Raw genomic sequence first — 22,452 nt, forward strand, 5'->3', positions numbered from 1 at the left:
ATTGCACTACTGCACTCCTGCCTGGGTGACAGAGCAAGACCCCACTCCTGCCTGGGTGACAGAGCGAGACCCTGTCTCAATAATCATAATTTTTAAAAGCTTTGTAAGTGTGTCAAGAACATAGCATGGTCCCTGGGCCGCAGAAAGCACTTTACACATTTTAGCTACAATTGTTATTACGGGAACCTTGTTATTATCCCCATCTTACAAATGAGGAAACAGACCCAGAGAGGTTAACTTCTTGCCCAAAGTCACTCAACTAATTAGTAGCCAAGTTGGAATTCAAGCTAGATCTGTCTGACTCCAGAGCCCATGCATTCAACTTTATTAGTTGCAGTTGGAGAGTTCCAGAAGTTTTGCATTCGGCCTCCCTAACTCATTTGATTTAGTAGTTCTCAAACAAGTGTTGTATGAACAACCTCCACTATGATGCTCAGGCTGTTGCCGAGGGTCATGATGTCTTCAGTGACACTAGTTCTCCCGGTGTAGCTAGCTGCCGTGTAAATAAGCAGGCAGAAAGTTCTAGAAATCAGTATTTCCCAGCTTTTAGCCTCTGCTGATTGAAAAAAAAATCATAATTATCTGTATTTTAAAGAGCAAGTTCAATTTCAGAAGCAATTCTATTTTTAGATTTACCTTTCTTCTATTTTTAGATTTACCTTTCTTCTGATTTGATTAGAGATGTAACCCGAACACCGTAAAAAGTTAGACGTTACAGAAATGAAGTGCTGTCTCCCAGAGAGAACAACTGGAACTTCTTATTATTTATTGGTAGTATCAGAAGCTTTATTCAGTAAATCTATATTTTAATAGCCACAGCAGCGCCATGCATTTGGAAATTGTAGTGCGTGTATGTGTAAAGACATTCATTATAAGATGTTTTATGAGAAAATGCTCCATGAAAATGGAATTTTGCAGACACCTTGAAATAACTCAGAAGCCCCCATGAGTGACTCGTCTAGACTTTTTGGAACTGACGCAGAAATGTCTTTTAAACTGAGTGAGCTCCCTCTGTTCTTGATGGGTAAGGTAAGCAAGGACAGCAGGGTGCTATCTCTCAGGCTCCGGCCCATCAGCTGGGGAACTGAGCACATCATGCAGTGTCCCCCTCTAGGAAGAGTACAGGGTCCCGGAGCCCCAGTTGCCCTGCTGAGCACGCGCAGAGCTCAGCAGCAGCAGCCAACCCGGCCCAGCAGAGCAGCTGGGAGCTGATGGCAGCTGGGATCTTGACCCTCCCTTTCCCAGGCACTCAGATCAGTCTGCCTGGTCCTCTAGGGTCTACCTGCTTCCCATGATCTCCACCTCCAGCCAGGCAAGGGAGGAAAAGCCCAGGGATAGTGTCTCCAGCCCAGGGAATGAGTGCTTGGTACATGGCCTCATGGTCTCAGATGGGTCCCGTACTGCCTCTGGACCTGGGCTTGCTCATCTGTGCCTTGCCTTGAAGGATTGTGTTACCTGAACCGTGAGGTCCCTTTCAGTGATGAGGTTCTGGCTGGGTGCGGCGGGACTGCCTCAGCAGCAGCCTGAAGATGCCCCATACCTTCAGATTCACTGTGTTCAGGTGTTTGCTGTGGAGAAAGTCAGAGAATGCTAATACACGAAATGCTGCCAGTTCACATACCAGTTCCGTGACATGCTGCCATTCTTTGGCCCTGACACAGCACCACTTGCAGGACAGGCCCCATGGGCTGGCCAGCAGCATCTCCGGGCCACTGTGAGCCGCGGAGCTCGACTTGCGGAGGGGCCATCCAGCCCGGCGTCTTGGCTCTTTTGGATTCTGAGTGTGCCCTGCGCAGGTGGGGAGCACCAGGCTTTCCTCTGTCTCCCCTTCTTTTTCTTTTTTTTTTCTTTTTGGTACAGGGTCTTGCTCTGTCATCCAGGCTGGAGTACAGTGACACAGTCATAGCTCACATAGGTGAGCTGACAGCTGGGAGCTGGCAGCAGCTGGGATCTTGTAATCCTCCCACCTCAGCCTCCCGAGTGGCTGGGACCATAGGAGTGTGCCACCACACCCAGATAATTTTTTAAATTTTTCATAGAGACAGGGTCTTGCTGTGTTGCCCAGGCTGGTCTCAAACTCATGACCTCAAATCATCCTCCTGCCTCGGCCTCCCAAAGTGCTGGTATTTCAGGTGTGAGCCACTGTCTACCCTTCTGACTCGAAAATAAGCTGAAAAGTGTGTACTAATGTTCCACGGACACCTGGAGCTGCCAGGTATCCCCTGGGCTCAGAGGGGCTGGTCCACACAGGAGCTGCTGTTCTGCTGCTCCTCCCAGGAGACAGTGGAGGCGATGCCACCAGGGACTCTCTCAGAGCCTGCTGCCCTGGTCAGGAGGCTGTGCCATGTGGCAGATGAGATTATTCTGGAGTCAGACTGATCAGATCCAAAGTGCGGCCCCACCACTCCCTGGCCGTGTAGCCTTGGGCAGGTGACTTCACGTCTGTGTGCTTCAGTTCCCTCTTCTCTGGAATGGAAGTGGCGAGCCTTAGGTCATAAGGCTTTTTAAGGAGTGACATGAGGCTGTGTAGGAAAGCACCCAGCAGAGCGTTCTTTCACAACCGTCATGGCTGCCATTGTTATCACAGCTATTATTCCCCCAGAGGCTCAGACACACCACTGATCCTGTCCCGTGCTGGTGGAGCAGGGGACCTGGTCATGGCACCGCCCTCCTCACCAGCAGCTCCAGGGCAGTCCCAGGTCTCCCAGGGAAACAAGGAAAAACAAGGCCGTCCTCCCAGGGGGTGCTGTTTCAGCTAAGCTTGTCGCAGTGATGGGCCAGGCTGGGGTCCTTGTGACACCCTGGACCCTGGCAGCCTACAGGTCCCTGTGGCTCCTGCTGAAAAGGGGCTCACTACAGACTTTGGGGCTCTCAGGGTCAGGAAAGACCGGGTTGGGGGTGGGGGTAGCTTCTGTTCACCTGCTTTGCATACGGCCTTGGGCTATAGGGAGGCATCTCTTCCACCACCAGGACACGAGACCAGAGGAGCTTCTCTAGCCCGGGGATTCTGCCGGCCCAAGAAGTATATGGAACAGAACGCAAGGGAAGGAGCCCTGCGGGAGGCCAGCCAGGACAGGAAAAAGAGGGACTGGGAGATAAAACAGTAAATGCTGGCCATCAGCTAAGGGAGTAGCTAGGAAACTGCCAGAGATGACAAGAAAACACTCAGAAAGTCCTGGCGTGGACTGCTATGTGGGCCTCTGCGGCAGCCACATGGCTACTGAGTGCCTGGTGGCTACTCTGAAGCGAGGTGCACCATAACCGTGAAATGCACACCAGGTCCCAAAGGCTTAGGACACAAAAGAGAATATGTTTTGTTGGAATATTTATATTGACCGTTATATTGATTACATGTTAAGATGCTAATGTTTTAGATACACTGGGTCAGTTAAAACATAGCATTGAAATTCACTTCACCTGTTTCTTTCTCCTTTTTAATTGCAAACTGGAAGATGTAAAATTATATCTGTGACTGGCGTTGTATTTCTCCGGGACAGTGGTCTTGAGAGAAACTAAGAGATTGACAGAGCCAGTGTTTACCACCCTAGACTCCTCTACCTGCGCAGTACTGTCCCCGTCTGTCTTAGGCTAGCAAAGATTTAAATGTTTCGGTATCCTCGGAAGACGCCAGGAACTTCCAGCCACCAGAGGATAGATGTGCCCACTCTTGCCCCTGAAACGTGCACCATGGGGATCATCAAACCATATTAAATAGCAATTCCTCTTAGCAATTACAGAGCGCAGAATCGTGCCCTTTAGGGATTCACATCAAATGAGCTTCAGAGAGGCTGCAGGCGAGTGAGGAAAGCACAGCCATCAGTTCCTGATGCAAATGAATAATTGAGCAGCCTAGAAATGCCACAGAAGAGACCATTTTATACCAGCACGGGACTGATCTGCTGGCCCAGATCCTCAGGAAATGCATCCCCTGGCCTGCACCTGTCGGCACCGTTTGGGAAGTACAGTGCAGTGCCTTGGTAGGAAGGGAGCCCCTCCCCGACATCCTGAGGTTTTTCTACCCATGCTGCCCCCACCTTGAAAACCCAGCCTGTGCCAGGGAGCAGTGCTTTGGGCAGAAAACCAACTCATAGCCTCCCAGCAGCACCCGCCGTCCCGCAGGCTGCTTAGCAGGACTTTGGGGACCTGCAGGGCTTCAGTCCACAGAAGCCAGGGGGCTTCCTGTGCCCACCAGAACACAAGTACATCCTGAACAGTATCAGTTTCTCATAGGCAGAGGCTCTGTCACCCCTTCCGCAATGCAAAGGAGCACATTTTGGTCTCAACTCTCAAGGCGTCTCTCTTAGACGCCTTGGGGCAGGGTACAGTGACAAGGCACAATGACAAGCCTTGATCCCTGACCTCACTCGAGAAACATCCTTCAGGTGGCCGGTGAAGGGCCTGGTGGAAGTCAACAGTTATTATCGGGACCTTCCCTCATATAGTCTGGATCTGGTGGTTTTGTTTTTTTCAAGAAAGGGTCTGAACTTAATGCCCTGAGCCTGGTCAGGTCAGCTCAGTGACTCGGAGAGGGTTTCTCCTCCTGTACAAGCCAGGCTGGTGCTGGAGAAAGAAAAGGAAAAGTGAGTGGGAGCCCAGCAGACCGGTCCTCATCCCCTAAACATGGTTATCATGGTTCCAACCTAGCAGCAACCTCCAAACTCCTTTGGAAAGGGAGAGAGAGAAGCCCCCTTCAAACGCCCAGGGTGGGCCGAGCTGGGCTGGTGGGAGACCAGCAAGGATGTGTGGGATCGGGTCATCCCTGACCCCCGAACCCCCCAGACAGTGGTTAGCAGTGTGTGGTTCAGGATATGCAGGCCCAGGGTGGTGCCATGACTCCGTGGGAGAGGGCTATGGTGGGCGTCACCTCTGCTCTCCCTCCCGGTCTTACCCACAGCACTGAAAGAGCCCCAGTGACCCTTCACCTCGATGGGATCGTGCAGGTCCTGAACTGCCACCTCAGTGACACGGCCATTGGGATGATGACCAGGATTGCAGTTCTCAAGTGGCTCTACCACCTCTACATCAAAACTCCTCGGAAGGTGAGCCCCGGGCCCCTCCAAGCCAGGGGCCTCTTCCGGGTCCGCCTTGGTTTTCCAGGGCCTGCCCATGGTTAGTAGCATTTTGGTCATTGCACTTCTAAGGAAACCCTGGCTGGCAGAGAAGTGACAGGTGCTGCAAGGAGCCCTCGTTGTGTCGGGGAGGGAAGTGGTCTGTGCAGACCAGCGGGACACTGCACCGAGCACAGACCTGGGGTGAAGGGAGCGCTCACAGGCACCCCTGCTTCTCTGCTCTCCAGATGTTCCGGCACACGGACAGCCTCTTTCCCATTCTACTGCAGACGCTATCGGATGAATCGGATGAGGTAGGTCACCAACGCCACCCGTCCTTATGGACCATCGGCTGCCCTGCCTCCCCTTGTTAGTGACTGATGGGCTCTTAGAGCTGAGATATGCTTATTTTGGTGCAGTGCATCCTTCCTAGAGGTAAAGCTGTGTTTAATACACACTTTGGGGCCAGGCGCAGTGGCTCACACCTGTAATCCCAGCACTCTGGGAGGCCAAGGCGGGTGGATCACTTGAGGCCAGGAGTTCGAGATCAGCCTGGCCAACATGGTGAAACCCTGTCTCTACTCAAAATACAAAAATTAACCAGGCATGGTGGTGCACACCTGTACTCCCAGGTGTTCAGGAGGTTGAGGTGGAAGAATTGCTTGAACTCAGGAGGCAGAGGTTGCAGTGAGCCAAGATCGTGCCACCGCACTCCCGCCTGGCGACAGAGTGAGACCCTGTCAAAAAAAAAAAAAAAAAAAAAAAAAAACTCACTTTAGGACTGAGGACTCATCTGTAGACCCTTCTGGAGCACATGGGCAGGGCGTCAGTGAGGGAGGCAGCAGAGGGCAGGCAGGGAGCTTGGCTTGGGGTCAGGCTGCCCAAAGGCAAGACACTTAGTATCTCCGCATCTCAGCATGTCAGTTTTCCTCTGTTCAGTGAGGGCAGTAACCAGAGGGGGATGTGAGAGGAAAATGATCCATGTAAAATGCTTAGCACTGGGCCAGGCTCCTGCTGCACACTCAGTGTTGGTTGTGTTACTCATTTCAGCTGGACTCCATTATGACCTCTAGTTTGAAATTGGACCCTTAAGCTTTGCCTTTTTGGGGCCACCAAGAGCTGCTGGTACAGAGGGAAAGGCTGACCCAGATCCCAGGCAGCAGGAGTGAGCCCTCTGAGAAAGCTAGAGTAGTACAGAGGCTGGCCTGGGAGGTGGAGGGGGCACCTGGGTCTTCCTGTCATCTGGGCGAGAGTCTGCCCCAGCCACACACACCTTTCCGCACACCATTCTCAGCCACGCCCATTGTGTGGTGTTCCTTTACGGGGTTCCCCTGCCTCCCAGCCAAGCGGCAGGATTTGCAGTCGTGCGTGCCCATTGCACGGCAGCATCCCATCCCTCCATCCATACCAGCCCTACAGGTGGCATCTCAGATGCTGACGGTCCAAGCTGAGCATCAGCCCACTTTCCTCTTCTAAGCTCCAAGGCACTGTGAGCTGTGGGCAGAGCTGTATCTCCATGAGGCAGCCAGCTCATGAATCAACAGACCGGCCCACGCTGCAGAGCGGACAAGGCTAGGTGGGGGGACTGGGAAGGGGGCTATTGCTCACCATTCTCCATGGAGTGAGGCTCCTCGGTCTTCCCTAGGCTGGTGCCAGGCTTTTGGGGGGCCCGGGCAGCTGTCTTGCAGCCTGAATTTGCTTTCCTGAACCTGGGCTGAAGAGAGAAATGGACAGGCAGTTATCAGCCTCTAGGTCCTCTGAGGTTTTCTGTATTACCAGAAAAATCCAAAACAGATGGTCTGTGAGTATGCCCTTGGCCTCTCTTGCCTACCCCCCCCCCCCCCCCCCATGCACACACACACACACACCCCCTCTCTTCCTGCGCCACCCCCTGCAGTGCGAGGCCCAGGTGGACGTGGCCCCGTTCTGCCTGCAAGTTGGGAGTGACTCACTGCACAGTCACAGCCCTCATTTCAATACAAAAAGGAAGAGCAGGACTTTGCTGATTGGTTCCTTCCCCAGGACTTCACTGGAAGCAGCTGAGTTTTCAGTCCTTTAAATTGAGTTGTTTAATCCCATCCAGCTTTCTGTGCTTGAAATTGGTTTTTGTGTGCGTGTGCATTTAAAGGGAGCGGGCGGAGATGCAGTCCATTAAACAGCGCTCTTCAGGCTGCGGCTGTGGAAACTCGATTTGCTGAAGTGCCAAATGTTGTCAGGGCTTTGGGGCACGTCTTGTGGGCCTGCACTGGGGAGGGCATGGAAGCCGCTCTGGGGGACAGTTGAGGGGTACCATAACAGCGCTGAAGAGCCCCTGCTTCCCCTTCTCTCTAGAGGAGGGATTTGGGGACCTTAATCATCAGTGGTGAGTCCTGATTCTACCCCATCCTGGTTCCTTTCCAGAATCACATTCCTAAGTGTCCCCTGTTTAATCTTTGGTGAGCCTGAGGGTGTGCTGTGTACTTGGCAATGGGAATACAGCCATGAACAAGACAAAGCCCATCTTCTCCTGAAACTTCCTTTCTAGGATATCTAGAAAGTACCCTCTAGGGATTTTTCAAACATTTCCAAACAGCCCTGATCTCGAATTGGAGCTCCCTGGGATTCAAGACTATGAAAGCCTGTTTGGTCAAGCAGGAACACAGCCAGACAGGCAGGTCCCCTCCTACTGAAGTCCTCACTCATGGACGTTAACCTCAATGCTCCCTGCGAAGGCTCTCACATCCAGCTAGGCAGCCCCGCAGCCCAGATTGTCGTGGAAGATTCTTAATTGTAGGAAGTCATTACCATGGGAGGAACCATGCTAGACCCTTTACCTGTGTCTGTAGAACCCTCACGGCGGTTCTCTGGGGGGCGTCCTCTTACTTCCGTTCTGCAGTTCAAAAAAACTAAGGCCTGGGGGGGTCACGTGACCTGCGCTGCACCCAGCTAGGAGGTGATGGAGCTGAAACCCAGGGCCAGATCTGTTTGACACCAAAGCCTGGGACCTTAACAGCTTCCTCATCAAGCCCAAGTCTCGCCCAGCATGCTCCCAGCCCTTGTCAGCAGCAGGAGGCAAGCTTGGGTGTGGTTGTATCTTCTTCCTCATTTCCTCATGATTTCACCAGGGGAAGGTTTTGTGGTCTTCTTCTCTTGTTCCAGAAGTTCTTGAGTGTGGAGAGGTGTACGTGTTTTTTGTTGTTTTTATGGTTTTTGTTTTTGTTTTTGTTTTTTGAGATGGAATCTCACTCTGTCACCCAGGCTGGAGTGCAGTGGTGTGATGTCGGCTCACTGCAACCTCCACCTCCTGGGTTCAAGCAGTCCTCCTGCCTCAGCCTCCCAAGTAGCTGGGATTACAGGCATGTGCCACCACACCTGGCTAACTTTTTGCATTTTTAGTAGAGACAGGCTTTCACCATGTTGGCCAGGCTGGTCTCAAACTCATGACCTCAAGTGATCTGCCTGCCTCGGCTTCCCAAAGTGCTGGGATTACAGGCATGAGCCACCATGCCCAGCCGGTAAGTGTACTTTGAAAAAGCTCCCCCTTCAGCCCCCAGATCCTTCGTCCCCTTTTCTTATTGATCTGTAGCAACTCTTTGTATATTTGGGACATTCACTTTGTCATCTGTGTTGCAAATGTCTGGCTCTCCCAGGACGGTTGTGATAAACCTGCATGCTCCTGCCTCTCGCTGAGAGCCACTGCTCTCAGGGGACAGTGTGCTCAGGTGTTCGTGATGCAAGAGCTGGCCCGGCGGAGCCTGAGACCCAGCTCTGCCGCCACCACCATCTCTCTCAGTCCCACAGGCGCATGGCCTCGCTGGGGTGTCTTGTCTGCCATTGTTCTTCAGTTCCACTGAGTGACACCTCATTAGTCTCCGCCCTCTGGCATCCTCAGTTGTTTCTGCCTTCCCATTATACAAGATAAGTGGCTGTTTCCTCAGCACCGCCTGCTCCTTGCAGACGTTATCTGAAAATCCCTTTTGTCAAAAAGAATTTGCAGGTGTCTAATTAATATTCCTGGCACTGGAGTAGAAATCCTCCCATAGCTAGAGATCCAGTTGTTTTTTAAGTGAAAATGTGACCCTGATTTCCACAGTGTAGAATGCAGGGTACATGCTCACTGCAGCCTGCCGGGTCCCTCTTTGGGAGGTGGGCCTGCTGCTTCCCCTGCCCAGAAGATGCCAGTGGTTGGCTGCCTGGCAGCCGCCATACTTCCTGAGTGAGTTCTGCCTGTCAGATGGCCATACCCCCACCTGTGAGTGTCCACGGGAAGGGGGTCCTCTCCGTGGTCCCGATGGTGGCACCTCAGGTAGTCCACAACTCCTAGGCCCTGCTGCCTCCCTGCCTGCATTTAGAACTCTCAGGGTGATCACAGTCTCCAGAAAAACCTGGAAGGATGTCTATTCACCTCTGAGTGAATGTGAACGTCCCAGACAGGCGGCCATGACCCCGGCTTGAATCCTAGCTCTAAACCTTCCTTGCCAGGGACGCTGGCCAAGGAGTTTACCCTCCCTGGGCCTGTGAAAAGGGGCTAATGATGTCTACACCTGCCTCATAGGTGTGTTCAAAGAGAAAGTGTAACCCCCTCCACCCAGATCCCGGCGCATTGTAACGACCTGTCTGTCGTTACAAGTATGTTTGGGGGAGCTTGGCGTCTGGCTGTGGTGAACTTCCCCACCCAGGAGCCAGGCTCTTTCTCAGTCCTGTGAGCCATCTCAATGTCCTTCAATAACGCTTTAGAGTCTTTTTTTGGAGGTTTTATTCACTTGTGATGAATACTCTCAGTGTTTTGTAATTTCGATGTGATTCTGAACGACTTCCCTCTCTGGTTCTTCCTTCCCTGCCCAGGTGACACTGAGGCCTGGTGGTTAAGAGCACGGGCTTTGGGTTCAGGAAGTCTAGGAGTCCACCCCGGGCTCTGCCACTTGATGGTTGGTAACCTAGCCTCTCAGCTTTAGGTTCCTTATTTATAAACAGAAAATAATAATGGAAGTTTGCTCCCAGGTTTGTTATAAGGATGAAATGAGATCATGAATGTTAAATGTTCAGCTCGGGACCCAGCACACATAAACCTGCGATAAGCAATAGCTCCTCCGACGCAGGAGGTCATTTCTCTAAAGGGCCTGGAGATGCACATTGAGATCAGGGCAGTGGGCTCCACGCCCGCTGCAGGTCCTCCCTGCCTCCACTTCAGCGGCAAAAGTCGGGACAGAGGCTGCTCTCTGTTTTCCTGCCCGTCTCTAGAGGGCAGAGGACCTCAGAGGTGTTTGAGGGACTTGAGTTCTATTTTGAGGTCATAGAAAGGCAGACGAGGACACAGTGGGCCGCAGGACTGGCCTCCTGTACATTTCTGTCCCCTCCCGTCCTCCCTTCTCCAGCCTCCCCAGCACTCCTGGGCCGAGGCTGCCCAGAGCAGGAGCGAGGCTGCATTCAGCACGAGCCGCACTCATCAGAGCCCCATTGTCAGCAAGTTCACAGTGCCGCTTCCCTGACTCGCCAGCGGAAGGGCTCCAGCTGGCCGCCCTGGGTCCAGGGAGAGGAGGAGAAATGGCGTCGTCAGCAGAGGACCTGCATCGGAGCCTCCACAGCCACAAAAGCAAAACCTTTGAGATCCAGAAGGCATGCCCTGCAGGGTTCAGTCACCAGCATGAACTGTTTTCTTTGCAGTTGGGCCTGCAGAGACAGTCTCCCCAGAGTCTTCCCAGCGTCTCAGAGCCAGGTGTCCTTAACACTTTGGAGAAGAGTCTTAACCCAGGAGGAACTCCTCTCTTCCCCTCCCGTAGCTTTAGAGTAACAGAAAACTTGCTGATGGGAGTCTGTGGCTTTTGTGACTGGTGTAGATGCAGAGAAAAGAAACGAGGACCACCTTTCTGGAAAATTTGGAAAGTAGGATTCTGAGGACAGTATTCATGGCAGTGGTAGCGTTTCTAGTTTGGGAACCCACTCACTGCATGAAGAACATGGGCCACCCGTCACACCCACTGTGGCACGGCCGTGACTCAGGAGGAAAGGATGGTAGGGTAAGGTCTAGGGAGTGATGTAAGGGCATCTGAAAGGGGCTTTTGTTGTAAGTTTCTTAAGGTACACACCATGGGGACAGCGATGTCCCAGCCTCTGCTGAGTTCTGAGGGGAGAGGACTGGGGCACCTTGAGGGGCTCCTCACTCTGGTGGCAGATGCCCTATCCAGCCCTCCTTGGTCTCGGGCTTCTCAGCCCCTCACCAGCGGGGTAGGCGCTAGGAAGCACCCCCCGCCATGCCTAGACTGTATTTTAAGGTGTGATTTGCTTTGTTAGGGGAGGAAGGGGAGAGTTCGTTTGTTTCCATGGTGCAGGTCCCAGGAGAAATGGATTGGAAAAACTCAGGAGGTTCTCACATCTGAAAGGAGAGCGCTCACTGGGGCCAGGCCGAGTCGCCAGAAAGAGAAATAGGTCGGGGCTCGCCTAGGAGCCCAGAGGAGTGGCCCAGCTTGGGCTGGCAGTGCCACTGCAGCTGCCACACCTGCCTGCAGCCTCAGCCCAGCCCAGAGCAGGGCAGAGCTGGGGTGAAGCTGCCTGGCTTCCTGCCTCAGGGCAGAAGCAGCCCTGTGTGTCACTCCAGCATGCCCCTTTCCTTCTCCAGCCTCATGCCACCCGGTCCACAGACGTACTCCCTTACCTTATCCTTCCCAAGCAGTCCTCGTCACTGTGGTCTGGTGGGTCGGCCAGCTGGGTCCCAGAGCTCATCTGCCTGCTTCAAAGGGATTTAATTCTTGCTGACAGGGACTTTGGCCTGGGGTCCCACCTCGGGGAAGGCCCAAACCCCAGAGCAGTGCTGTGAGGAATGGTGGGAGGAAGCAGAGTGCCCCTAGGTTCCCAGGTGGCTGGGTTTGCTCTCTCCCGTCCCCCAGAGGGAGGGCCTGCTACTGCCGTCCTCAGTGTCTACCCCAAAATGGGGCTTCCACTGAAGAGGCCCCTTCATTTGAGGGCAGCTTAGAGAGCCAGTGACGGCCCCTCCACCACCCCCACTGTGGCTTTCTTGAGGAACCATGGTGGGTCATGTGTCAACCCCTCGTGTCAGTAGAAGGAAACTGGGAGGAAGAGAGGGCACCAGCTGAAGTCTGGGGGGTTTGTGCCCCGCTCTGAGCGCGTTGCATCTGTGTCTTAATTAATCCACATGGCGGTCCAGGAGTGATCTCAGTTATCCCGAGGTGTGAGGAGGATCACTTGCCCAAGGGTACACGGTCAGCAGCCAGAACTGACAGTCAAGTCTGTCTGATTCCGGAGCATCTAAAACCCCACACAAGGTGTCACCTCATTGCAGAGCAGGGACCCAGCCCAGGGTAGAGGCACTGCCTTATCCAGGCCCAGGCCCTCCACTGACCCAATGGGGTTTTGTCCTTGGCTGGCCTTCAGTTCTAGATGCACCTTCTCCCTCTGTGCATTTAACTCTGACCTCATTCTCCTGTACCTTCCCAGGCCCCATGGGCTGTCCCTGGCTGCTCACTGACCCGGTGGCCCCCAGCTCCCCTCCAGGGCTCAGTCCAGAAGCCCTCTCCATCTTCCATGTGGCTGATTTTCTCCCAGAAGAGCTGAGGCCAGTGGCCAGGCCTGCTGCAGGGTGGTGTGGAAGCCGCCTGGGTGTGGATCAGGTGGGCCGGCCTCTGCCCCCACGCTGCCCAGCTCTTCACGGGACCAGGCAGGTCACACGACACTGCCTCACCTCAGTTTTCTTCCCAGAGTGCTGGGGTTGGACTGGATGGTTTGAGATCCCTTCCAGCCCTGAATCTGTGTGGTCCTGACTCCGCTGCCTGGAATACTAATGCTGCCTGCTTAGAAGCGGACAGTCTTCCCTAAGAACAGGACTTGTTTTTCCTCCTTAGATTCTTGCCTCAGTGTTCACTTCCCTCCAGTTTTCATTCCATCCACTCCCCAAAACAAACAAAAACACCGCTCTACCCCCACCTCAGTTCCACAGATATCTTTAAAATCAGATCACGCAGTAAGATACAACCTCAGCCCAGAGAACGGAGGGGTACCGTGTCGGTACCCAAAGAACTTGACTACTCTTGCAAGAGCCCAGCCTGCTGGGAAAGAGGAGCTGGGTGGGCACTGATGGCCCAGGGACCCTCTTCCTGAGGCACCCTCCCCGGGCCCTGCCGAGGGCGGGGAACACTGCCCTCTGTCACCTTTCCCCACGGTTGTCCCTGCAGCTTCTTTTGGGGGCTTCTGAGAGCAAGCAAGAGGGAGTCATGGGCCAGGGAGAAGAGCCACTACCAGCCAGCAAAACAGCTAGACTGTAGTCACGGTCCTGGGCCTTCTTCCTCAGGGACACCTGGGCCCCAGGCCCAGCAGAGGTACTGGCAGCCACCGTTGGGAGTTCAGGGAGTACTGTGGTCTTCTGAAATGAGGCTTGGCAGCAAGTTGTTGCTAGGGAAGAGAGGGGAACAGCAAGGTAACAGTCCCAGGTCTATACCCACCGAGAGGGCCTCTGCCCACCCCTCATTCTTCCAGATTTTCCCACCTTGTGGTTTCAGTGCCCACAGCAGCCACCCCAGAGTACAGGAGGACCCACAGTAGGTGCAGCCAGCCTCGCCGCCTCCTTCCAGGGAAGATGGGCTGTGTGCTAGGAGGGTTTGAGTATTTACCTCTCCACATTCCTTGCCCTGGACAGATGGACCAGTGAGGACTCAGAGCTGGGCACAGTAACTGGTGTGAGTGGATTGGGGACCAGGAGGGTGCTGCCTAGCTCCTGGTGAAGGCAGAGGTTGGGCTGAGAAGTGTGGTGGAAAGGGAGGCTGCTCTCCCAGCAGCAGGGCCTCTGGGGTAGGAGGAACCCCACAAAGGGGAGCCAGCCCAGCCAGCCTTTCCCTGAGGCAGGAATGGGTGCTCTCGCTCACACCTCCTAGAGCCAAGCGGCAGGGCGACTTGCCTGCAGGGCTGAGTACACTGTCCAGCCCCAGCTCAAACACACAGCAGAACCATGTAAACCAGGACTGTCACCAGAATTCCCTGGAGCTTTTAAATTCCAGCTGCTTGGACCTCACTCCGGCCTTCCTCAGTTATCCCTCAAGCAGAGCCTGGGTGCCCAGGGGCTGGTATTTTTCACATGCTCCCTGGTGGGTTTGGTGCACGTCTCTGGTTGGGAGCACAGATACAGACCAGCATGAGATCTTGCTTGGAGACTGCAGGCCATATGCCCCCAGCTCTCAGCCCTGGTGCCCTCTCTATGCAGCCCTAGGCGAGGCAGCCAAGCCAGGGCCCCCAGTTTTCAGCCCACTTAGCGTTCCTGCGTCCTCAGAGGCCAAAATTTCTTCCAAGGCTGAATCAGCTGGATTTCCCAGGCACCTCCCTGTTGGCAAGTCACAAGGACCACAGACTGGGTGGGAGCTTGGGTGAGCCCAGGTGAGCCCAGAGATGTAGAGGACTGGGACCGTCCCCCCACTGCTAATGAGATCAACCCTTTTCACACCGGCTTGCTCTGTTCCACACCCTGTGCTTGGCCCCCTGTGAGTGATCTTAGTTCATCTTCATGATCAGACAACCCTGTGAAGGTTTGTTTTCCCCATTTCCCCCAAGAGGAAACTGGAGAAGTTAAGTAACTTGGGCCAGATCTCACTTATATGCTCCGTGAAGCCTCGTTTATCTGTCCATCTGTCTCTCTCTCTCTCTCACACACACACACACACAATGTGCACATGCACATACACACACATACACACCCTCCTCCTGCACATCAAGGCTGGGCCAGGTTCCCTCTGTGTCTTTATGTCCCCCCATCCACTCAGACCTTCTCCTAGCCCTAATCCCTCTCCATCATGGCCCGTTGGCTGGGAGCTCTGTGAGGACAGTCTGTTCAGCCCACAGTAGGTGCTCAGAAACATCCTCTGACAATGTGAACAAATAGGAGGTTGACTGGATGAGGAGCTCATCTCCTTGGACGTGCCCCACATCTGGGGCCTGCCCTGCTGCTTTGGGCCCTCCCACAGCAGATTGGAAGCGAGGCCTATGGGGCAGAGCCTGCATCCTTAGCTTGGGGGCTGTGTGTAGCTTGCAAGTAAACCAGAAAGAAGCGGGTCCCTGGAGGGAGGCAGGAGCCTTCTCCTGGCTGCCGTGGCCCCTGGGTTCATCTCTTGGTAACAGAGCCATAGCGGGTATGAGTGGGCACCACTCTCGTGCTGCCCTCAGTGCAGCAGGCACCACCCCGTTCCCTGCCTAGCTCATGGGGAAAATTTATAACCCTGAGAATGCAGCCTCTGGGTCAGGGCCCAGGATGATGCAAGTGAGCAATGGCTGGAATCAGCTGGAAGGAGAGGAGACCTTGGAATGGGTGGGAGAGAAGATGGAGGTCAGGGATCTGGTCTCAAAGGTATCTTACCCGAGGCTGGCCTTTCTTTTCGCCTTTACCCTAAGACGGATGGCCACTAGAGTATTCTCAGCTGCCAGACCCACACTGTGCTGTCACTATTAATCAGTGGAACCTAACAGTCAGCGTTAGGCACTGGCCTCTGGCATATGTGGCACAGTGCTGGGCACTGAAGGGAAGGTGGCAGAATGTTTTTTTTTTTTTTTTTTTTTTTTGAGACTGAGTCTGGCTCTGTCGCCCAGGCTGGAGTGCAGTGGCCGGATCTCAGCTCACTGCAAGCTCCGCCTCCCGGGTTTACGCCATTCTCCTGCCTCAGCCTCCGGAGTAGCTGGGACCACAGGCGCCCGCCACCTCGCCCGGCTAGTTTTTTGTATTTTTTAGTAGAGACGGGGTTTCACCGTTTTAGCCAGGATGGTCTCGATCTCCTGACCTTGTGATCCGCCCGTCTCAGCCTCCCAAAGTGCTGGGATTACAGGCTTGAGCCACCGTGCCCGGCTAGATGGCAGAATGTTTAAACAGAACGCTGCCCTCATCCCCAAGGGCTTGTGTTCAAAGTCACGCAACACAAACTGAGATTTATGATTTTTTTTTTTTTTAGGTTGCTTTTGCATTACCAAGACAAAACATTTTCTATCAGGATAGTTTTCTCAATGGGAAATAAAATAGGTCTAGGCCTAAGTAGTGCTGCTTTCCCACCACCAAATCTAAGCGTTCTTTTAGGCAACACTTTCCTTCCTCATGGCAGAAGGCAGGGCTGCTGTGACCCCGTGCAGACTAGGGCGTGTCTCAGAATGCCGCCCCTTTCCCACGCCGGGGCCAGGGCCTGATTGCTGCCTTCTGCAGCTCATGTTTACTCTGTGTCCAGGGTGGAGGCCTCTGGCCCCGGTGCCAGCTTGTGCCAGTGCCTTCTTCCATGTTCTCAGCAGTGGGAGCCCTACTGTCCTTCCCGTGGCTCCCCCAGGGGACCCTTCCTGGATACAGCAGCCCGGCTTCCTAGGGTGAGCTCTCTGGCCGATGCCCCTAAACCAGGGCAGCAAGAGCCATTCCTTATGTGGTCAGGGACTGAGGAGGCTTGGCCAGCCAGGCTGCACCCCTCACAAACGATGGAGCCAGGCTCCTGCTTGGAGTGAAGCAGAGGACCCCAGGGTTTTCCAGGAGTGCCTGACCTCAAGGCCTGTGTACTTCACATCAGCTCCCCTTCACAAGAAGTAGCAGCTGGACCTGACCCAGATCTCAGGCAAGGCCCCTGCGACCTGACCGCTCCAGGCAGGAGCATCAGATAACCCTTGGCAGTGGCCTGCACTGGCCAGACCTCAGCTTCCAAGGCCTTTAGCCTGAATTCACCTCTCCCCACCAGTACCAAGTGTGTCCATCGGAAACATTCTTGCAGCGTCTTCCTGGCCAGGCCTGGAGAGGGCCCAGCTTGGGGATTTCCTGTCAACACAAGAAGGTTTCCCTCTTCAGGAGCTAGAACGCTGAGTCATTTGACTCCTAGGGCCTCATCAGCCGACCAGTGGCCTGTGTGAACCTTTGACCAAGTTTCTTAAGGATCAGTGGGTAGAGTGAAGTAGGCGGCCTCTCCTTCCATGCTCCTTGGCAGGAGCTGCTCCGAGCCATCCATCTTCCATTTCCTGTCCAGTGCTGGAGGTCAGCAAGTATTTATTCATTTCAGACTGAGTGCCTTGCCCTGGGACTTTATGTTCAGGAATCTTGGTAGGAGGTGAGAACGGGCCTCCCAGCCTCGACACTTGACTTTGCAAAGCTGGTGTCCAGTTCCCAGCTGTTCCCAGGATGGTAAAAGGAGCCGCTGCAGCACCCTGGGGAGAGTGAGAGCTGGGAACCTTCCATGCCGAGGTCTCTCAGGGCTGCTCTGGGACCAGGTGGTGGGACAATGAGTGCCCAGACGGACCAACCAGAGAAGAAGGGGAGCAGCCACCATCCCAGAGAGACTAGGCTTCACCTGCTAGAATGCAGTGGGGCAACAGCCTGTGGTGGCCCCACCCAGATACTCACCCTCCTGCCACATTGAAATATGCCCTTTGCTGGTACAAAGTCACCGCCGTGGAAGGCAAGAAGCCGTCTCCCCTCAGCCTGAGCCCCCGCCCACAGCTGCTTTGTGAGATGCTGCCCACACCCAGGTGCCACCAACCCTGACCCTTTCACTCCACCGATGGCCAGCTCACTCCACTCCGAAACCAGGGGCCTGCTGATGGGCCTTCCCCACCCCCGCCTGTCACCATGGTAACGGCAGGCGCTCCTGCTCCTGCAGAATATTGCTTTCTTGTAACCTCCCTCCCTCCCTCTCTTTCCTCCCTTCTTTCTCTCACACAAAAAGAAAGCACAAGTGTTTTATATTCATTTTGCAAAAAAGCTGTGTAGCGCATACTAATTGGTGTGGCTTCCTCCCGCTTTCTTTGAGCCTTTTCTCATCGTCAGAGCCAGGACTACAGGCCCAGCCAGCCTGCTCACTGGAAGGAGAACTAGGTCTGTTTTCCTGGAGGCTGAAGCAGGAGTGGCCTAGCAGCGGGTCTTTAGCTCTGGGGCCTTTCCTCCAGGCTTGAGAGGGGCACACAGTAAGCCAGGCCACCGAGATCGCCTTCTTCTCCCGGAGCTTTCTACCTGTACACCAAGGATTGTAGGGTCTCCAGGTGGCTAGAGCACCAAAACTCTGGCCCAGCACAGAGGCTCAAAGCCAGGTGCAGCTGGAAGGGCAGCTCCCCACGTTCTCTGTTGCTGGGTCCCAGACCCCCTTTTGAGGTTGCCTCCCAGGGCCTTCCTTTCACCAGGGCCTCTCTTCCACCCCAGGCAGAGACAAGAGTCCTGGCCAAGGTCTGCATCAATATTGGTGCTCCAGAGCCTCAAGGTCACACCCTGGGCTGAGTCAGGTTTGCTAGCAACTGGGAGCGAAGCAGCAGCCAGACTGGAGGGACACAGAAGCCGGGTATCAGCCGACTCCCTACACCCCAGGCTCCACCTCAAGCCATTCCTTGCCCTCCATCTGGGCGGCCCCTTCTCACCTCTAGGAGGCTGAAGGAAGATGGGGATGCTGTTTCGGGGTCCTGCGTTATTTAAGGGACTGGAGGGGTGCTGTGTGTCTGTGTGCACAAGCGCACACAGTGTCGTCCCAGGCAGGGCTGTGGGCTTTTTGCCAGCCTCTGGGGACCAGAGACAAATCCTATGATATGTAAGCACAGGAGGAGTGGCTGGGATTACTGAAGGAACCTGTAGACAACATTTCCGGCTTTAATTGTGCAATTGAAGTGTAATTTGCATTCATTTGCCATTTGGTGTTAAACTTTCTAAAATAAGAGAATTGAAAATGTAAAATATGCGGCTTTGCTGGCTGTGCTCTGCAGTGGGGTGGGAGGCAGTAGTACTGAGGTGGGCTAAGCACATTCTCTGCAGGGGAGAAAGCGGGGTCGGAAGCCCTTGTTGTGGGCACTGCTGTCCGTGCTCAGTCACTAAGCCTGGGCCGGGGAACAGCTCAGCTGTGGGACCTGAAATCTTGGAATGGAAGTGGTGAGCCAGCCTTTCTTGTGTGCCTGCTTTTCGTGCTTTGCACATCAAGTATCTCTTATAACCTTCAGAACAGCCTGGCAAGGTCCAATCTCAATTGTGCATATGAGGAAACCGAGGCTCCCATCCTCTGCAAAATGAAGTTCAGACTTCTTTGTCTATGTCATGAGCTCTTTTTTGGTTTATGGTTTTTTGTTTTTGTTTTTGTTTTTGAGACAGAGTCTCACTCTGTCGCCCAGACTGGAGTGAAGTAGTGCGATCTCAGCTCACTACAGCCTCTGCTCAAGCAATTCTCCTGCCTCAGCCTCCTGAGTTGCTAGGATTACAGATTCGCACCACCACACCCAACTAATTTTTGTATTTTTAGTAGAGAGAGTGTTTTGCCATGTTCACCAGGCTGGTCTTGAACTCCTGACATCAAGTGATCCGCTTGCCTCGGCCTCCCAAAGTGCTGGGATTACAGGTGTGAGCGACTGCACCTGGCCTTGTGTCATGAGCTCTTGAAGGTCTGGCCCTGCCTACCACTTTGGCCTGATTTCTGGCCATACCCTCACCTCTGGCCCCATTCCCCACTCTGGAGCTGGCCCCAAAGCCTAGTTTCCTGGAATGTGCCACGTGGTTCTGCATCCATGAATAGCTTATGCTAGGTAAGAGAATGCTTTGAATGCCATTCTCGAATGCCTTTCTCTCCCTTCTCACTCCCTTGGCCAACTCATGCTCAACTACTTCCAGAGCTTCCTGGCTCCCCTCAGGCATCATCACAGGGACCCTGGCACCCGCCCTGTATCATCAGTAAATGCTCACTCCCTGACTCCTCCGGGAGTCTGTGACCTCACTGAAGGCAGAGCCTGGCCTGTCTGGCCTTGTGTCTCTTATAGCCAGCACAGGACCAGCTCACAGCAGCTGCTCAGTAGCTGTCTGGAAAGGGAGCGTTGTGTGGTTGAAGTTAACTGGTCCAGGGTCAGGATTGGATGTCAGGACTGTCTGACCACGGCACCCTGTGTAGTGTTATCAGCAGGCTCGGGTTTGGGGACCAGAGCTGGGTTTGAGGTGGACTCACTGTTACCTTGAGCAAGTGACTGTCCAAGTCTCAGATCCCTTGTGTGTATCATGTGAGGTGAGACTGGTGACAAGTAAGGGCATTCATTGTGGCCAGGAGCGAGGACAGCCTGCTCTGCTGGCCCTGGAGCCACTCAAGGGGTGGAAACAACCTTGCACAGGCCAGGCCTCCTTTCCAACAGGGAAATAGGTAGCTGCTGGATACCCAGCATGAATCAGTTTGTCCGCATGGCACAGGGATCTTGCCGAGGGCTGGCCTGGCCCCAGCCGCCCCGCTGGCTCACACTTTTCTCCTCACTTGCTCCCTTGCTGCACGTGACCACCAGTGTTGGCTGCCCAGAGGCATGTGCCTCTGTCCCCTTGCACAGACAGACCTGGGTGGGATGGGCAGCATGGGGGCGGGGGGCGAAGTGATGTAAAGAGACACAGGTCACCTTCCCGTGCTCCTCCTCTCCCCTGGATCAGGCGAGGGACCCCAGGGAGTGGGTGAGACCCTACCACCTCGGGCTGCGGGCAGAGCAAGAGCAGATGGGTTAGGAATTAGGTTGCTGATTTGGGGTTTTGTCCCCCCACCCCCTTTTTTTTTTTTTTTTTTTAATAAGATGGAGTCTTGCCCTGTCGCCCAGGCTGGAGTGCAGTGGCGCGATCTCAGCTCACTGCAAGCTCTGCCTCCCAGGTTCATGCCATTCTCCTGCCTCAGCCTCCCGAGTAGCTGTGACTACAGGCGCCCACCACCACACACGGCTAATTTTTTGTATTTTTAGTAGAGATGGGGTTTCACCGTGTTAGCCAGGATGGTCTTGATCTCCTGACTTCGTGATCCTCCCACCTCGGCCTCCCAAAGTGCTGGGATTACAAGCGTGAGCCACCGCGCCTGGCCTGTCCCCCTTTTTTTTTGTACAACTCACATACCATAAAATTCATAAAAACGACTCTATTAGTATTTTGACAAGATTATACAACCATCACTACTAATTCCAGAACATTTTCATGACCCCAGAAAGATGCCCTATACATACCCTGCACCCATTAGGAGTCACTCCGCATGCCTCCCTCCCCACAGCCCCTGGCAACCACAAATCCACCCTCTGTCTATGTGGATCTCCTGTTAATGGAGTCGTCATACAGGGTGTGGACTTCGTGACTGACTTCTCAGCAGGTTTTTTCAAGGTTCATCCACGTGTAGCAGGTACTTCATTTCTTTTTATTAGCAAATAATATTCCCTGGTGTGGATGTGCCACGTTCCATCTCTTCGTGTCTCCACTGCAGGGCCTTTGGGTTATTTCCATTTTCTAGCTATTAGGAAAAATGCCGCCGTGAGCGTTTATATACAAGTTTGATGTGCACAGACATTTGCGGTTCTCTTGGTAACTGCCTAGGAGTGGGCGTATACCTATGGCAGCTCTGGGTAACTGAGGAGCTGTTGGCTTGACTCTTGCTCGCTGTTTAATTTTGGGTGAGTCATTCCCCCACCCTCCCCCCAACTCCATTTCCTGGTCTCAAGTCCCCTCCCTGGCCATGCTTGGACAGTCAAGCAAGCATTGGGGTGCGTGGCCTCTGTACATCCGGCCGTGGCAGGTGTGCAGGGGCTGAATCGGGCAGGACCGCGGCGTCATATATTGCTGTGCCAGTTGCCCGTCCTGGCTTCTGCCCTGTGTCTTTCTTCTGTGGCTGAAGCAAAGAATCCCTGGAGGCTCTGTCCTCAGTGGGAGCAGAGGCCTTGGCCCTCCCTGCTTCTAGACTGAGACCCGCCCAGGGATCCCCGGCTCCTGGCCTGGGTGCAGGAGCACCCCTTGCTTCTGCCATATGACTGGGCTGTATGGCAGCCATGTGTCTCAGCCACGTGGATTTATCAGCTCTCCATTCTGTGTGCCAGGCCATGGGCAGGGGTGGCTGTGACTCACCTATACAGCCCCAGAATCCAGCGCAGCCACTGGCACAGAGCAGGGGCTCAGGGGCCCACAGACATCCCAGTCTCCATGAGTGGGAGAGGGACAAAGGGAAGTACAGAGTTGGACAGTAGGAGGCGGGTCTGTGAGAGTGAGCACCAGCTCCTGCCTGGATGAGGCTGGGAGATTGCGTGCCAACACGTGACGCTGTTTGAAGACTGAGGGGCGGGAATGGGTGAGCAAGCAAAGGGGTTCCCGGCCAGGTGTGCCAGGGCTGGCCTAGAGGAACCAAGAGGAGAAGTGACAATTGGGCAGTGTGGGGGAGGCACTGGCACTGTGTTTGCATTGACAGGAACGGCTTTCAAGGGGGTAGGCCTTATCTTGTTTGTTTTCGAGATAAAATTTGCCCTTTTGAAGCGTAGAATTCACTGGCTTTTCGTATATTCACAAGCTTTTTGCAACCATCCCCCCAGTCTAATTCCAGAACATTTTAATCCCTCAGTAGGAGCCCTACAGTGCTAACCTTATCTTGTATTCCCATATTCCAGCCACCTGGCCAGTCTTGGCCCATGTGGCCCTGCCCATCAGGCTCTGACCCACTTCCCCTGGTCTAGGGCTGAA

The 22,452-nt window shown here is 54.2% G+C and overlaps 1 protein-coding gene across 3 annotated transcripts in view; it reads left to right on the forward strand.

Moving 5' to 3' along the window:
- Nucleotides 1–22,452, forward strand: part of VAC14 (VAC14 component of PIKFYVE complex) — a 115,335-nt gene that overhangs the window by 34,100 nt on the left and 58,783 nt on the right. For all 3 annotated transcript variants that reach the window (XM_050772697.1, XM_050772698.1, XM_050772699.1), the window contains 2 exons: nucleotides 4,895–5,039; nucleotides 5,297–5,362. In XM_050772697.1, the coding sequence (XP_050628654.1) occupies nucleotides 4,895–5,039; nucleotides 5,297–5,362 (211 nt within the window). The remainder of the gene's footprint in view (nucleotides 1–4,894; nucleotides 5,040–5,296; nucleotides 5,363–22,452) is intronic.

Source organism: Macaca thibetana, chromosome 20, assembly GCF_024542745.1.
Source record: "Macaca thibetana thibetana isolate TM-01 chromosome 20, ASM2454274v1, whole genome shotgun sequence".
NCBI lineage: Eukaryota > Metazoa > Chordata > Mammalia > Primates > Cercopithecidae > Macaca > Macaca thibetana.